This window comes from Eubalaena glacialis, chromosome 4, assembly GCF_028564815.1.
Source record: "Eubalaena glacialis isolate mEubGla1 chromosome 4, mEubGla1.1.hap2.+ XY, whole genome shotgun sequence".
Lineage (NCBI taxonomy): Eukaryota > Metazoa > Chordata > Mammalia > Artiodactyla > Balaenidae > Eubalaena > Eubalaena glacialis.
Genome location: NC_083719.1, coordinates 173,333,786 through 173,350,242, shown reverse-complemented (window position 1 = coordinate 173,350,242; position 16,457 = coordinate 173,333,786). Strand labels below are relative to the sequence as shown.

General features: G+C 54.4%; 2 protein-coding genes across 4 annotated transcripts in view; both read right to left on the bottom strand.

The window, feature by feature from the left end:
* Nucleotides 1–8,034, bottom strand: part of MEF2B (myocyte enhancer factor 2B) — a 24,710-nt gene extending 16,676 nt beyond the window's left edge. The window contains exons 1-4 of the mRNA XM_061190181.1: nucleotides 7,962–8,034; nucleotides 7,030–7,112; nucleotides 5,876–6,035; nucleotides 3,179–3,415 (exon numbers count right to left, since the gene is read on the bottom strand). Coding sequence (XP_061046164.1) covers nucleotides 3,179–3,415; nucleotides 5,876–6,035; nucleotides 7,030–7,110 — 478 coding nt within the window. The 5' untranslated portion in view covers nucleotides 7,111–7,112; nucleotides 7,962–8,034. The remainder of the gene's footprint in view (nucleotides 1–3,178; nucleotides 3,416–5,875; nucleotides 6,036–7,029; nucleotides 7,113–7,961) is intronic.
* BORCS8 (BLOC-1 related complex subunit 8) lies at nucleotides 5,043–16,457 on the bottom strand. 3 transcript variants are annotated; one of them, XM_061190188.1, is made up of 6 exons: nucleotides 16,088–16,457; nucleotides 12,738–12,850; nucleotides 12,197–12,261; nucleotides 9,530–9,640; nucleotides 7,962–8,037; nucleotides 5,043–6,178 (listed from the first exon to the last, which is right to left on the bottom strand). In XM_061190188.1, the coding sequence occupies exons 1-5, from the start codon at nucleotides 16,122–16,124 to the stop codon at nucleotides 8,004–8,006; spliced, it is 360 nt and encodes a 119-aa protein (XP_061046171.1). In that variant the 5' UTR covers nucleotides 16,125–16,457; the 3' UTR covers nucleotides 5,043–6,178; nucleotides 7,962–8,003. The 3 variants fall into 3 exon arrangements, with proteins under 3 accessions (XP_061046171.1, XP_061046172.1, XP_061046173.1); XM_061190189.1 differs by having other exon boundaries at nucleotides 5,043–5,937; XM_061190190.1 differs by having other exon boundaries at nucleotides 5,043–5,272.

The window sequence follows — 16,457 nt, the reverse complement described above, 5'->3', positions numbered from 1 at the left end:
CTGTGGTGCCCCACTCAGGGCTCTGTGCCCACCATCCTGCCCTCAGCCACAGAGGCATCCTGTGGGCCCAGCTGAGGCCCCACGTTCACTGCATGAGGTGCAAACCCCATGGGGTGGGTGAGGGTCATGGCGGTCACAGGCACACGTGGATGTCATGCCACTTGCAGGTCTGGGGCTGCGACACACAAGGGCACACCGACAGCAGGAAGGCACGGGGTCGTGGTTGTGCACAGGGGCCTCCAGGATGCATAAAGGGATGTGACCCAGGAAAGGGGACCACTGTAACTCACAGTCGCATACCAGGGGCTCATGGCACCACAACTTTGGACACACAATTCCCCAACTGACACAACCCTCAGACACATGCCCTTTGGACGCACAACCCCTCAGACATGACACACACTCCTTCAGACATAACTCCTGGACATGCAACCCCTGGGACACTCACCCTTTCGGACACACAACCTCTCAGAACCACAACCATTGAACACTCCCCCTCGAACACAACCCTCAGACTCACACCCCTTGGACACATACCCTTTGGACACACAAACCCTGGACACATAACCTCTCAAACTCACAATCCTAGGACTGCACACCTCTTAGACACAGCTCTCCCTCGTACAGCAGGACATTCGGACTTTCAAACTCAACCCAGCTCACAGATGCCATTCAAAGGACACCGCACAAACCTCGGCCCGACGCAACACGCACCTGCTACACCTGGACCCTTGGACGCTCGCGCACCGACCTGGAGGAAGCGGCTCAGAACCCCGAGCGCCCTGCGGCCGCACGGGCCTTCAGAGCGGGCGGCCCCGCCCCCGGGAGCTGATTGGGCGGGGCGTAAATTTGCATCGAGGGCGTGCCCGCGAGCTGTGACGGGCGGGCACTTGGGCGTGGCCGGGTCCCGGGAGTTCTGGGGCCCGGGACTAAGACGCGGGAAGACTCTGAGGTGGGGGAATAGTATAATGAGGGAGGGGGGCCCGGGAGGAAGCTGGATCAGACCTGCCAGGCTTCCCCCGATGTCAGTGGGCGACCCTGACCTTACTGCTGAACTTGACCCCAATTCGGACCCTGTCTGTAACCCCCTGCTATCTCCTACTCTGGGCTAACTCCAACCTGAGTGATATGTAACTCCGACCCGGGACCCTTAGGCCCCAGGCACCGAGACCTTCTCGAAGCCAACCCTGACCCTTGCTCTCACCCAAATGGAGGGACTGCAGAAAGGGGCTCTGGGGTCGCTGAGGGACCTCGCCCAGCTGTGTGCCTCCTGCAGCTGAATGTGTGACCCATGTGCTTCGACAGGAGGGTAACAGACCCCTCGGTGGCTGGGTGCCCTCCTCCACTTCAGAGGTCAGCTTCCAGGACTGGACCCCCTCCCTGGGATCCCAGCACCACCCAGCACAGGTCCAGGCCCAGAGGGGGATCAGAGCAGGATTAATGAGTGAATCAAGGTGGAAAGAATTACAGGATGAAGATGACTTTTGACTGGGCAATCCCGGAGAAGCCCCCAGTCTGGAGGAGGCAGAGCTACCACATACTCCCTATCCCTGTGGGATCAGAACTGGGCCACAGGGGTCAGGGAGGGCTTCCCCCAAAGAGGGGCGGAGCATTTATACTGGGCCTTGAAGCATGAGTAGGAGTTTGCCACTGGTAGAAGAGGGAACAGGACTTGCAAAGGTTCAGAGAAAGAGTGCAGAACATTCTTTGGTGGGGGAAGATGAAGCCAGAGCAGTGAGTGGAAGTAGATTGAGCTGGGCACCCAAAGAGAGGCTTGGAGATAGGGGGAGGGGGTCCACTGGGGCAGATGAAAGGGGGGAGCAGGTGGGTTGCAATGGCTGCCTGGTGTCCACCTTCTAAGAAGACAACAAGAGATGATTGGACCCCTGGACTCAGGGGGGGACATGTGGAGATATTAGTACGTGGGGGACACTGAGGAAGGGAACAGAGACCCTGGGAAGCTTGTGCCTCTCCCCACACCTCAGTTTCCCCATCTGTGACATGGGCAGTTTGGACCCCCAGCCTGGGCAGATTTCTCTTTGGACCAAAAAAACTAGGGTTCACACTGTGTCATAAAGGTGGGGATCAGGGTTCCTGCCTCTCCCACCCCATCTTTGCTGCCCTTCAGTGCCCAACACCAGACACTCAGGTGTCCCAGGAACACACCAGGGCCTAGGCCAGGTTGGGGGCTTCTGCCTGGGCTCAAAGGCACAGAACAAGGCTTGGGGAGTGTGGAGGTGGCTGGGGAGCCCTGGGGCCCTCGAGAGCTGCTCTGTTTACCCAAGACCGCCTGCCTGCCTCTGATGCAACAAGCAGGCTCTGGTTACGTGAGGGCAGCAGCTGGAGCAGCTCTGGGAGCAGCGTGGGCTGAGCCAGCTGGGGCTGCCCACTATGGGCCACACCTCTTGCCCCCTCACCACTGGAGCTTGCTCCTGTGTTCTTGCCCCTGCCACGTTGTCCCCTTCCACCACTCATGTTCCCAAACACCCTTCCCATTCCGGTCCATACCATCTTCTATCATTCACACCGTTTCCTATAACGGCTCCTTCTTTCTGCCTTTACCCCTGTTCCTGTCCTATACCCTCCCCCATCACTGGCTGTGTTACCCCGTGTGGACCCACACCGCCCACTGGGCCAATCAAGAGTCTCAACCTCAGTCTTCTCAGATGAGGGGACACTCTTAGGTGTTGGAGTAAGAGGTTGGGGGGTCAAAAGGGAGATTTCGGGGGAGAAGGGAATGGAAAAGGCCAGAGAGGAAGATCTGGGAAAGGGGCCTGGAAGGTGGAGACAGGGATGGGAAGGTGAGGAGGTGTAGAAGCTGCTCCCCCCAAGTCTGCCTCTCCAGATCCTCTCCCAGAATGTCAGCAGGGGAAGACTGAAGGATCCTCCATGGCAAGGACAGTGTGGTCCAGTGGATAGGGCTTCAGGGTTCGAGGACCCTGGGTTCCCATCCCAGCTCCGACTCCCACTCGCTGTGTGACCTCAGGCCAATCACTTCACCCGTCTGAGCCTGTTTGCTCATGTGAAAAGTGGGGACAATAGTAGTCTCTCCTCTGCGGGGGGGAGAAGCGTTTCAAGGTTGGCCTCCAATGCCCCCTCCTCCTCCAAAAGCCTCCCCTATCCCCCCTCCCATCTGGTGTTCTGACACCCCCATCCCTCCTTCCACCTCAGCGCTGACCCAGTGGTTTAGAAATGTCTGTGTCCAGCTCTGTCTCCCGGAGCCTGGGCCGTGTGTTGTGGTAGCACAAAAGGGGTGTTTCCATGGGTTTCTTGAAGAACTGGAGTCCTGGAGAGGGTCTGAGTAGTGTAGAGGCATGCGGACCAATCTTGGGGCATCCAGAGACCTTGCTGGGGGATGAGGCAGGGGCCAGGAAGGGGCTTCCCAGGGGCAGGACCCTCAGAGTGCAGAGCAGGCCTGAAATAAAAACTAGGACTTGGATCAGGGGCTAAGAACAAAAAGACAAAACTCAAGTCTGATTCCCATCCTGACCACTGTGGACCAACTGGAGACAAGTCACCCCCTCCTGGGCCTCCTTTTACTCCATCCACAAATTTGAAGGAGACTGGTGGTGGGGGGGGGGGACGGTTCCCACTTAACCCAGGGAGCCCTTCCAGGTTACCCCCACCCTCGTGGGTGCTAGGCTCCCTATCTGAATGCCCCGTGGCACGGGGAGTTCCCTGTCGCTCTCCTGGCTGCCCACCTATTTCTGGGAGCAAGTCTTAGCGAGCCAGGTCTGGGCATGCCCACACCCTTCACTCCGGGGAGGGGGTAAGTCGGCCAGAGCGTGGGGGCAGATGCGAGGTGTTGCTGGGTAATCTGGCCTTGCGGAGCCTTAGTTCGCTTTCTAGAAAATGGAAGCAAGAACGTATGAAGTGAAAAAGGGCGGAAGGTCACGATGCACCCTTCAGGATCGGCCAAGACTGGGGACAGGGGCTTGAATCAGGGGCTAAGAACCGCTTGGAGGCGGAGTGCCCGGCCAAGGCTTTGCCTCTTGCGCCCCCTTGCGGCCGGCAGGGGCTGGACGTTCGCCAGGCATGAAAGGCGAGCCGGCCACGCAAAGGAAGCGCAAATTAACCGGCACCTCCGTGAGTCCTAGGATTTGGGGTGGTGGGGCATCTAACAACCCACAGTCCTGCACAGACCTCTTTGAGAGTACTATTAGTCGCTGGCTAAGGTCGTGTTCAGGGGCCGTGGCTGACAGGGAGCCCTCGGAAGGTCTAGGGCACCTCATGACTGCCCCCCACTAGCTCACAGCGCCTGAGCCATCCAAGGCTGCCTCTGGGATACATGCAATTACCTCACTTAGCTGCCTGTCTGTCCAGCGGGTCTGAGCCCTGGAGCCAGGGTTGGTCTGTCTGGCTCACCAGGGCATCCCCTGGGCAGGCAGGGCCTAGCTCAGAGAGAACGGTTAATGTTTGATGGATACATGGCTGCATGGTAGAAGGAGAGATGGACAAGAGGTGCCTTCAGAGTGGGCGAAGAGAGGGAGAGTGACTCTGTGGGGGCTACACACCAGGCAGGGCCTAAAATAGTGTGAACCTGAGGCTCTTCCCTCCCCCTCAACTGAGCTGGGGCAGGGGGAAGGCAGGATGGTGGCACACAGGCCCCCAGTACACCCTAGGAGAGGTGAGAGAGGGCTGACCCCGTTTCCTGGTGGTGGGAGGCAATTATTAATACCTTCTGTGTTCCTGAACCTCCTCCCAGGCTCTCAGGCCCCTCCACAGCCCTGATACCCCACCAGGACCCTCTCTGTCTCCCCTAGGGTTCCCTTGGCCTTTGCCACCCCTCTCTCCCAACCACTTCTCTGTGCCAAGCTGGGGGATCCTCCCAGAGCAGTGAGCCTGGGACCCACCCTGGCTCTACCCTCGACAACTCCATTCTGCTCTTCCTTATACATTTTGCTGGGCACTTTGTTGGCACACAGCTGGCCTCGGAGGTGTACAAACCATGGGCCATGATCTCCCAGGCTTGGAATTCACAGGGATCAGATCAGCGTGGGCTCTTCTCAAGTCTCAAGTTAGCAGAAACAGACTCAAAGCAATTTAGGCAAATACAGTAATTTTAGGGACTCATGAAACTGAAGAATTGAGATTTTCTAGTGTCAGGTACAGGTGGATCCAGGGCCCCAGGCAATGTTCTCAGGTCCCCTGGTCCATCTGCCGAGCTCACCAACCCCAGAAGGAAGATGGTACTTTTTGCACTTTTCCAGCAAAATCCTCAGGGAAGATCTCTCATTGGATCGCATGCCCATCTCAAACCAATCACTGTGACCTGGGAGATGGGGGGCTCTGATTAGCCAGGCCAGGGTCCTACATCCACCCCTGGAGTTAGGGTGGCTTCTCCTTATGGTCTGAGCCTGGGTTGGGCATTTCTGCTCGAGGCAGAATGCAGTCCAGGCAGGCAGGTACACGAATGCCTGCCTCAGCCTGTAGAGAAGGTCCAGTCCAGCCTTCCTTGTTGAGATGGAGAAAGGTAGCACCAGGGAGGGTCGGTGCCAGACCCATGTCACACAGCATGTCAGAGGCAGGGCTGGGACCAAACTAGGCCGGGGTCTACTCTTCTCTGTGTGATCTCACACAAATAATGCCACCTCTCGGAGCCTCTCTTTTCCCATCTGCATTTGGGTGACATCTGCCTTATGGGGCTGAGGATGAAAGCTGACCCTTGTGAAGCCTCCAGCACAGATCTGGGCACACAGCAGGTGCATGATCAGGATTGTCATGGTGGCAGTTATCGGTCCGAGGGGCCATGGCCGTGTCCATGGCCAGTGGGGGCGGGTAAGAATCCAGAGGCAGCAAAGCCCCATCTCAGGACATTCATGGCTGGCCCAGAGGCTCCAGGCAAAAGCAAGAGGAATGAGCCAGCCACACTTACTTGGTCTTCTGTCCCTGCCAAGTCCCACAAGGCTGTGTCCAAGGGTCCAAGCTTTGGTTGGGCTGGGGGGCAAGAGGTGAGTCAAGGTGAGGTCTGAGAGACCCCTAGGGCTGCAGGGTGGCCCTGATGAGGTGGCATCTGAGGAAAATCCTGGGCGAGGCTGAGGGAAGAGGTGAAGCACTGGGAGTTAGAGGGTCTGGGTGTGGATCCTGGCATTTCCGGTCACGGGTGGTGACCCTGCCTCGCCTCTCTGAGCCTCAGTTTCCTCTTCTGTAAAATGAGGCTGTGTGTAGAGCCCGGGGCCTGGAGAAGCAGGGGAGGGCAAGACTTGACCCTGTGAAGGTCATCTACAACCCTTGTGGGGGGCAGTCTGGGGAGAAGTGGGAGTGGAGGCTCTGAGGTGGGGAGTGGGGCGGCAATTCTGGGGAGGGGCAGAGCAGGGTCTGTGGGTACAAAGGTGGGATCAGGAGGAGCCACAGAGCATTTTGTTCTGAGGGGACGCAGCAGTAGCAGTAAAGGGACAGCAGATGACCCAGGATGTTCATGGCTTGCCTGGAGGCTCCAGGCAGGAGCAGGAGAAACACACTGACTGTGGACGGGTGGAGAGGGCAGCATCCTTGAGGCTTGAGGGTGGGAGGCACCAGGGCACAGGGGATAGGATGGGGGAGATGGTGGGGTGTGGGTCCAGGGCTGGTGGGCAACACTGGGTGGGGAAATGGGGTGGGTTGCTGACCCCCTTGGCAGCCCCTCTTGCTCCAGGCCCTCCCAGATGTCCCCCAAGTGACCCCACAGTCTGTGGGATTCCTCACCACCCCTATGCCTAGAGCTAAGCCCGTCACATAGCAAGTGCCCGATAAGAACTCTCTGACTGCACACCCATGAACTCTGCTGCCTCTTGGCTCTCTGGGCTGCTGCTCTAGGAGCTGTGGGGGCCCTGTCCCCTCCCATGCCTCCCTTGATCCTCTGAGAAGACCTCCACAGCACAGAGCACAATCATAGCAAATGAGCAGGGGGCTGTGAGAGCTACACAAGCTGCGGGCTCAGTCAGTCCCTTGGGTACCTCCAATCTGCCTGTGTCTGCCCTGCATGAGCACAGAATAACAAGACACTAGGCCTTTCTTGGTGCCACGCTCTCCTCAGATGGTCAACCATACCTCCCAGTACTGAAGCCCTCCTGCAGTCCTCTCCCATCTGGTCCTGGTCACGTGACTGGCCTTGACCAATGGGACAGCCATAACTGAAGCAAGGGAAGGCTGGATGAACACGTGCACACCGGGCGCCCAACCACCAGGAGAAGCTTGGGCTGTCCTGCTGGAGAGGCCACGTGGAGGACCAGACACCCCCCTCCCCACCAGCAGCAGACAGCACTGGTCAAGGGCCAGATGTGAGGCTACTTCTGACTGTTTGGCCCCATCAAGCTCCCACAAGAGCCACAAGTAGCACCCAGGTGAGACCAGCAAAACTGCCCGGCTGAGTCCAACCCAAACTGCACAACCGTAAGCAGGCAAATGATTGGTGTCATAAGCCACTAAGTTTTGGGATAGTTTGTCATGCAGCAGTAGCTGACTGCTACAATACACATCACTGTATGCAGCTGTGCCTAATGAAGCACTCTGACAGAAGGGAAAAGCAGAGACCAGAGTGGGGAGGGACTTGCTCAGGGTCACACAGCAGGTCAGCAGTAGAATGAAGATTCCAGAGCTGGGTGGATAACAGTCCTGCTGGGCTCTGCCTGAGACAATGTGTTTGGGTAAAGCAAGCAGCTGGCATGTGGAAGGGTATGGAAAATGGGTCTCCCCTCTGTCTTGGCGGGCAGGGGTCCTTGGGATCAGGACAGGGCCTGTGGCCTGGATAAGGGGCAGGAAGATGACAGAGAAAGCACAAGGGAGATGGGCTGACAACAGCCCTGAGCAGCAGAGGGCACAAGGTGCCCCTACCCTCTAGCCTCCCACAGATGAAACCATCCTACAAGCCCAGGGAGAAAACTTGAGTGGTTAGTCAAGTAGGTCCGTTCTTGGATGCCGAGAGCGTGGGTTAGTTCAGAGCAAGGAGCACAGAGAGGCTTATGGCCCCACTTGGCACTGACCTGAGTCAGAGGGGCCAAAGCACCTCCAAGTCTCTTCCGGGATCAGGCTGAAGAGGGCGGGGGTGGTTCCTCGGGGCTGGAACAAAACATGTGCAGCGTCCATGAGGCTGAGGTCAGAGGCCATGAGGCCTGCTCGGCTAGGCTGGATTGTGCATTGGGGTCACACTCCAGTCCCCCAAGACCCGTGGCCTGAGCCTTCAGGGCATCCTCTGTAAAAATGGGACCAGCCACCCACTTCAGAGGTCGTGCCTGGGTCTCACGTAGGACTGGGAGCTTCAAACCCCCAGGGCTTGCAAAGAGACGCAATAGCAGGTGAGTAGCTACTCCGCAAGCTGCTACTGGTGTCTTTCAGAGGCACGTTGCATTTTCGCAACAGCAGGCAGAAGCAGGGCTTTTGGAAGCAGCTGGGAAACTGAGTTAAAAGTAAAAGCTATGGTTTTTGAGGCCCTACTGTGTGTATGGCACTGTGCAAGGCTTGACACAGTGAACTCCAGTCCCAATGGCTGTCACCCACCCGGGGCAGAGCAGCCAGAGCCAGATGGTTATCTAGTGCGAGTGAACCATCATGAACCCCTCTCATGCTGCCCTCAGAGGGCAGGTTGCTGCACATCCCTTCTTACACATTTGCAAGGCTTTTTTGGTTTTTTTTTTGTTGTTGTTGTTGTTTGTTTTTAAGGCTTTTTTGGTTTTGACAGTTCTTTTGTCTCAATTATCACAGGCAGCAACACAGTTTTTTTTTCTTTCTAAGTGCCTGGTCGGGGACAGGCATGCCAGAACCCCACACTGCAGGAGCCAGACACATCTCAAGGTCGAGTGATGGCTTACAGCACGTGCGCATGTGTTTACATGCATGTTTATTAAGTTATAATGAAAACAAAAAGAAAAAGAGCTACTTCTCCAAAAACTCTCTCCCCGGTATCTAAGAACTGTAAGTAGTTTTCATTTTTAGACCGTCTGGTCATTGGTTCAAAGCCTCTTTCAGCTCCGGGCGCCCTCCCAGCTGCCCTCGAGGCCCCTGCCCGCCTCCCTGACCCTGTCTCCCTTTCGCTCACCCACTGCAGCCACACCCGCCTCAGATGTTCCTCCAACACACCCAGCTCACCAGGCCCCGGGCCTCTGCCCTGCCACCGATGTGTGTGGAGCACCAACCCCGGGTCATCTCTGTCTGCAGGTTGTTCAAGCCTCTGCTCATACCACTGTCGCCTCCCCAGAGAGGCCCCCACAGCCCTTTTCCTCCTTCACATGTGTCTGAAATGTTCTTGTCTGTTCCGTGTTTACCTGGTTGCTGTGTGTCTCCCTGTGAGGCCACGAGCACACCTGTCTTGGTCACCACCGTGTCCCCAGCACCCAGCCCAGGGCCAGGCACACAGCAGAGCTCAGGAGCTGGGTGCCGAGTGACTGAACTCTCCCACTACAGACGCCAAAGGATAAGAGGAAGTCATCAGCCACCGTGAGATGAAGAGAGGGAGTTGTCTAAGGAGCGAGAAGTGGCAGCTCCTGGCTGAGCAGCGAAGGTCCTTACAGCAAGGAGGCTGAGAGCAGCAGGGGCGGGCGGTCCCGGGAACTACCTGTGGCCCTGGGCTGTGGCGTTCATGTGGTCTCGGATGCTGATGGCCTGTTTGAGGAGGCCCTCCACGCTGCGGAAGTAGACGCTGCTGTCAACAAGGTTCTTCACGGCGCTGAAATGGGAGGATGGACTCAGTCAGCGGCACCATGCTCTCTTCGCCCCCCAACCAGAGCTCAGCGGATGCCTGTGCAGGCCAGCACTCATCAGGCACCTGGAGGATTCCATGGGCCTCCCTGAGGGCTCACTGTGGGCTTAAAGTTTAGATTTCCCTATGCAACAGAGCACTGGACGGCAACATGAAACTTTCGCTTAACGGCTGCTAGACCATCTAATGCTTTGAAGGAGCTATAAGCATGCAAAAATGACCTCAAAAATATCTTGCTTTCCTCTTAGGGAACCTATTCCTGCCTCCGAAGGAAGCTTGTCAACTGGACTGTGAAAAGCTCTAAAGGTGAGTTTAGACTCATCGCCATTAGAGGGGCACTACTGCAAAGCTGTGCTAAGCTCTGGTGTTGAAGCCACATTGATGGATGTCTAATGAAAACGTCCCTTCCAACAGCACTACAGGAACAGATTCACCAAGCCACGCGGGGCCTTGCTAACGCCAGAAAGTTGCCTGTGCAACGACACCTGCAGTAAAAATAAGAGGATCGTTTTAAAGTCCTTCTGTTAAAGACAAAGAAATCATTCCCATTTATCATCAGTCAGGGACCTGCTTATGGCTATGAGATCAAAAGGCGGGAGCGTTGGCTGTCGCCCGCTCTGTTAACTTGCTCATCTGACACCACCAAATGTAGTCAGCTTTCCTAGTGCCTGTCCACCTTGATAAAAAGCTGTCTAACATAAGCTCACTACTGAATAGTTCACCCCAACCAATATACCATTTTAATATCTTTCAGTTTTACACCAACCGTTAACGCTGCATAAAGCATTTCGACAACTAAAAGGGCACTTTCAGGTCCGTAAAGGAAACAGTCTTTCAGCATTAGAGAAATTCACATCTCACTAAAGAGAAGTGCTCAGAGCTCGGAGTAGACTGGCCCCTGCCTAGCCCAGGGCTGCTAAGCACTTGAAATGTGGTTCATGAGACTGAGGAGCTGAATCTTTCATTTTATTTCATTAAAATTTAAGTGTAAACAGCCACCTGGAATCCAGGCTCCTGCACTGGATAGCACGGCTAGAGGAACTGGGAGAAGTACAGACTTTGATTTGTTCTTCCTTGAACCTGGACCTTTCTGATGAACTCTTGGCTGTCTGGGAACTATTCAGCAGCTGCGAGAAAAACTCCCATTTCTTTTCTACTCTTCCTGGAGCTAAGGAGGGTGTCTGTGACCACCATCCTCAGGAAGATGCCATCTGTCTGGGTCACCCTCCCATCCCAGCGGAAGGGCCAAGGCTGGTGAAGGCAGAACTCCCAGCGGCACGACTTCCTGTCAAGGAACCTTCGACCACACAACAGAAACAGGCAGGCAAACCGCACAGTGCCACGGACGAGAGCTGCTGGGGAGTATCCAGCCTCCACCGAAACAACCCACAGCCCGAGCCAGGGGCAAACGGCCCTCCTAATTAAAGTCGCCATCTCCTAAAGCAAACAGAACAAGCCAGGGCATGAAATACAGTCATGCGGAACAGAACCAACAGGAGCACAGGAGGCAAGGCTGGCAAAGCTGCAATAATGGGAAGAAACAACAACTACTGCTTTTTATTCTCAGGCACATCTTTCACTTGGGGTTAAAAAATCTGGATATTTAGAGAAAGTTAAACAAACAAAAATAATAAATGGTATACCCACGGTCACAGAAGCTTTATTCATAGTAGCCAAAACATGGAAGCAACCCAAATGTCCATCAACAGATGAATGGATAAACAAAATGTGGTCCATCCATATGATGGAATATTATTCAGCCCTAAAAAAGGAAGGAAATTCTGACACATGCTACAACATGGATGAACCTTGAAGACATTACGGTAAGTGAAAGAAGATGGTCTCAGAAAGACAAATACCGTATGATTCCACTTATGTGAAGTCACTAGAATAGTCAGATTCTTAGACAGAAAGCAGAATGGTGGGTGCCAGGAATGGGGGGTGGGGAATAGGGAGTTAGTGTTTAATGCGGACAGAGTTGCAGTTTTGCAAGATGAAAAGAATTCTGGAGATGGATGGTGGGGATAGTTGCACAGCATTATGAGTGTATTTAATACCACTGAACTGCACACTTAAAAATGGTTAAGATGATGAATTTGCATCTTACTACAATATAAAAAATTGGTAAGAAATAAAAATTTAAAAATAAACAGTCATATTCATGTTTTGGCCCTCCCCCCCAGCTGCCATCCACCCCACCAGCCAGTCTGTGGTCCTGACTGTGGGTGGGAAACATTGGCCCCTTGAGGCACCTCCTGGAGTCCTTATCAGCCCCTCCTGTGACAGATGGGGAGGGGCTGAGGGCCGGGAAGAAGCCTGCCTGAGGCACACGGGCATCAGTCAAATAGCGAGAAGCACAGGTCTGGGCTGGAATTTTGCCCTGTGGCCAGGTGAGTCCAGATCCGCCTGCCTCTACTCAGGTGGGTTCAGCAGGGCAAGGCTCACCGGCAGCTGGCTGAGATGCCCCTGAACACCCAGGGCATAACAGGGCAACCGTGGCAGTGCGGAGGCTGTGGCGCTCACCTGCAGGCGTACTCCACCGTGTAGATGGCTCCCTGGCTCTGCTCCTCCCACCGCTGCATGTCAGCCTGCGGGGGGTTGGGGGCTGTTAGCAGGGGTGGCTGCTACCTCCATCCTCCCAGCTCTCTGGGATGGAGCACCCGAACTCCAATCACCAAGGCTGTAGAAAGCAGCCCCCTCCAGCCCCTGATCTTTCCTTCTGCCACTCCCACCCCTCATCAGTCTGGGCTTTCTGTGAACACATGGCGACTATGGCTCAGGGTCTTTGAGCAGGCTGTTCTCTCTGCCTGGCATATCCTTCCCTCAAACGGCTGCCTCCTTCTCACCACACAGGTCACAACTAATGCAGACCCCGCTGTCCCCTTCTTCCAAATCTGCCCCAGATCTGTCCACCCAGCGCCAATCTGGGCTGGTGACCATGTGCCTCCTCGCTGGTGTCCCAGCCTTGACTCCCGCACCAACGGCTCCTGCTCCACAGAGTAGGCCCCAGCTCACGAGGTGCAGACCCTGGGAGAGGTCGGTGGCTGGGGCGGGGACGGCTCACCTTATGCTGGGCCAGCTCGGGCAGAGAGCGGCGCACGTGCTCCTGCAGCCGGTACAGGGCCACGGATGGCTCGTTGGCCAGGACGTAGACACTCTCAGTGAACTTGTCTGTTACTGGGTCCAGGATCAACAGTCGGCAAAGTGGGACGGGAGGGCAGGGTGGACAGGGGGTCAAGGAGACAAAGCATCAGACTCCTGGTTGCTCAACCCGCGAGTCCAGCCAGAGTAGAGAGGAGTATCCAGTGTCCCTCCCAGCGGCTGCGTCACCTGTGGCCCTGGTGATGGGTTGCAGGAGGTGGTCACAGCAGGGCCGAACAACTCCATCTGGGAGTCACAGAAGGGCCTTAATCTTTTTTTTTTTTTAATAAATGTATGTATGTATGTATGGCTGCGTTGGGTCTTCTTTGCTGCACGCAGGCTTTCTCTAGTTGTGGCGAGCAGGGGCTACTCTTCGTTGCGGTGCATGGGCTTCTCATTGCGGTGGCTTCTCTTGTTGTGGAGCACGGGCTATAGGTGCGTGGGCTTCAGTAGTTGTGGCACGTGGGCTCAGTAGTTGTGGCTCGCGGGCTCTAGAGCGCAGGGCCTCAATCTTGATGACATTAATGTGTCCAGTGAATTCATGATCTTTCCCTTCCCAAACCCACTTACAGTGGACACTGCTGCCACCCGCTCGGATCTACTCACATTCCTTTTACCCCAGTAACAAAATCCAAGATTCTTCTTCAGATGCCCACTGGCTACCGGACCCAAAAGTGCCTGGAAGTTTACATGGGTGGATGGCTCTCAGCCATGACTGACCACCGAGGGGTAGGAAAGCCCATGTCCTGTGCTGTGTGTTGGAACAACTCAGAGGTGTGACCCATCCCCGTGAGCTCCCCTGTGGGAACAGACTGTGGCTTCTTTCTGCAGGATTTTACCTGAGGTCACTCCTTGCTCAGCTTCCTCCCCGGCCCTGTCCTGTTTCCCCCCTCTCCTCTGTGGGGTTCTCTTGGTAAGTTGACCACACACAAATCCTCATCCCAGGGTCTGCTTCAACAAACCGCAGCCAGCTGGTTATCCCTGCCCTTCCTACCCCATCAATGAGCAGACCCTGCTTGTTCTGTCGCAAAACAAAGCCCAGAACTCACCCATTCTTAACACTGTACTGCCCTCACTGGTCCAGACATAGCTGTCTCCCACCTGGATGCCAAACTCAGCTGCTTCCTGGTCTCCTCGCTCCCACTCCTGCCAACAATCCAATCCCCACAAAACAGATGGCATGAGCTCCTAATGAACATATCAGATATGTCTTTCCCTTGGTTCAAACACTCCCATCAGCCAGAAATTAAATCTGCCTTCCTTAACATGGCCCTTAAGGCCCTGTATGTTCTACCTGCTGTTATCCCCCTCTGCCCTCCTCGGCCACCGCCCCAGGCACAATGGCCTCCTAGCTGGTCCTTGGACACTCTCAGCACTGTCGAAAAGAACTTTCTGCGATGATGGAAAGTTTCTATAATCTATACTGCCCAATATGGTAGCCACTAGTCACATATGGCTACTGAGCACTTGAAATGTGACTGATGTGACTCAGAAACTGAATTTTAAATTTTATCTAATTTTAATTAATTTAAATATGCATAAGTACTGTGACCAGTAGCTACTGTATTGCAGCACAGCTCTGAACACTTTGCCACCTCAGGGCCTTCATACCTGTTGATCCCACCACTGACACTGCCTCCCTCCCCCTGCAACCCTCATTTCTCTTAATCCCTCATGTCTCAGCTCAAAAGTCACCTCCTGGGCAAGGCCTTCCCTAATCACCAAGCTTAATCAGATGTCTCTTCAACTTCACTCTCAGCCTCAGCACTTTGTTCATTTCCCTTATACTTAAAATCTCACTCTATTTTTTTCTTAAATTTTATATTGGAGTATAGTTGATTTACAATGTTGTGTTAGTTTCAGGTGTAAAAATTCTCATTCTTTATTAGGTTACATGTTTACCTAAAACTTGATTTGTGAGGGCGTGGGCTTCTCTGAGCCTGTTTCCTCATATGCAAAAATGGAATGATAAAGGTACCCACCTCAAGGTTTGTTACAGAGATGGACCCCACGCTATTGCGCAGGGCAGTGTAGTTGGTGAGGGAGAGAACCCACCAGTGTCTGGAAGTCAAGGGAGGATGTATATGAGTCTGTCCAGTTTGGGTTTGTCCAGCTCACCACGGTGTCCTGACTCAGGCAGAGCCCAGCCTGCCACCTCCAAACTATGTGTCCTCTTACCTTCTTAGGCCTCCTTGTTTTGAAAATGAGCACAGTAGCTTACACCTCACAGTGCTATTATGAAGGATATGGAATTACATGTACTTGTGACTTCTAAATAATTAACTAGTGGGAGTTGCCTGGTGGCCTAGTGGTTAGGATTCCGGGCTTTCACTGCTGTGGCCCGGGTTCAATCCCTGGTGGGGGAACTGAGATTTCGCAAACGGGGTAGCGCAGCCAAAAAAAACCAAACAAACTATAAACAAATAAATTTGTAAAAAAAAAAAAAGAAAAAATTAACTAGTAATAACATATATAATAAAGTAACAAAGACATTTATACTTTAAAAATAACTCGTGGCATTTTGTAACTTGTAACTATGTGATTTACATATATTTGATAAGTCGATGTAAACGTATGCAAATACGTAAATACAAAGGAAACAATGCACAGCAACTGCCACGCCCCAAGCGTTCTTCCAATGCTTTACAGATATCAGATTACTGGGGGCTTCCCTGGTGGTGCAGTGGTTAAGAATCCGCCTGCCAATGCAGGGGACAAGGGTTCCAGCCCTGGTCCGGGAAGATCCCACATGCCGCGGAGCAACTAAGCACGGGTGCTACAACTACTGAGCCTGCACTCTAGAGCCCGTGAGCCACAACTACTGAGCCTGTGTGCCACAACTACTGAAGCCCGCGCGACTAGAGCCCGTGCTCTGCAACGAGAAGCCACCGCAGTGAGAAGCCTCAGCACTGCAAGTAAGAGTAGCCCCCACTCACCGCAACTAGAGAAAGCCCGCACAGCAACCAAGACACAATACAGCCAAAAATAAATAAATTAATTAAAAAAAATATTTATCAAGTTACTGAATTATCACAACAATTTTATGGGGGGAGGGAGGGAGACTATTATACTCCCCATTCTACAGATGACAAAACCGAGGCACAGAGACTTTCTAAAGGTTTCAAAACTAGTCAGCGGCCGAGCCGCGATTTCGTGGCAGTTCAATCACAGCTCCCAAACGCTCCTTCCGCGCCTTGGCCCCCTCCCGCCCCCAGTCAGGTCGCCCTTCGGCGAGTTCCTGACCCCTCCGCCCCGCCCGGGGCCCCACACCACCTTTCTTCCCCTTGAGCTGCATCTCCGGTTCCTCCATAGTGGCTGCGGCCCTATTCCGAGGACAGGAACCGGAAGTCTGAAGGTGGAAACAGCTGCCTAAACCATCCCTGGGAAACTGGGGCACCGCATTTCTCCAGTTCCGATACTCATTGGCCTGCCCTCCTCGATCTTTAGTCTACCCAGACAGGAGAAGGGCCGTGAGTTAGAGACTGGGGAAAGAGGCAATCGGCAGGTGGGTGAAGAAGGGCCGGAAACCCCTTGAAGCTCCAAGAGGGACGCTCAGGCGGGGGAGTGGGAAGGGCGCCCTCCTTTACCGAACCCCTTTTCCGGGGGCAAATTGGGGGAATACTTCACACACTGCCCACTTCGG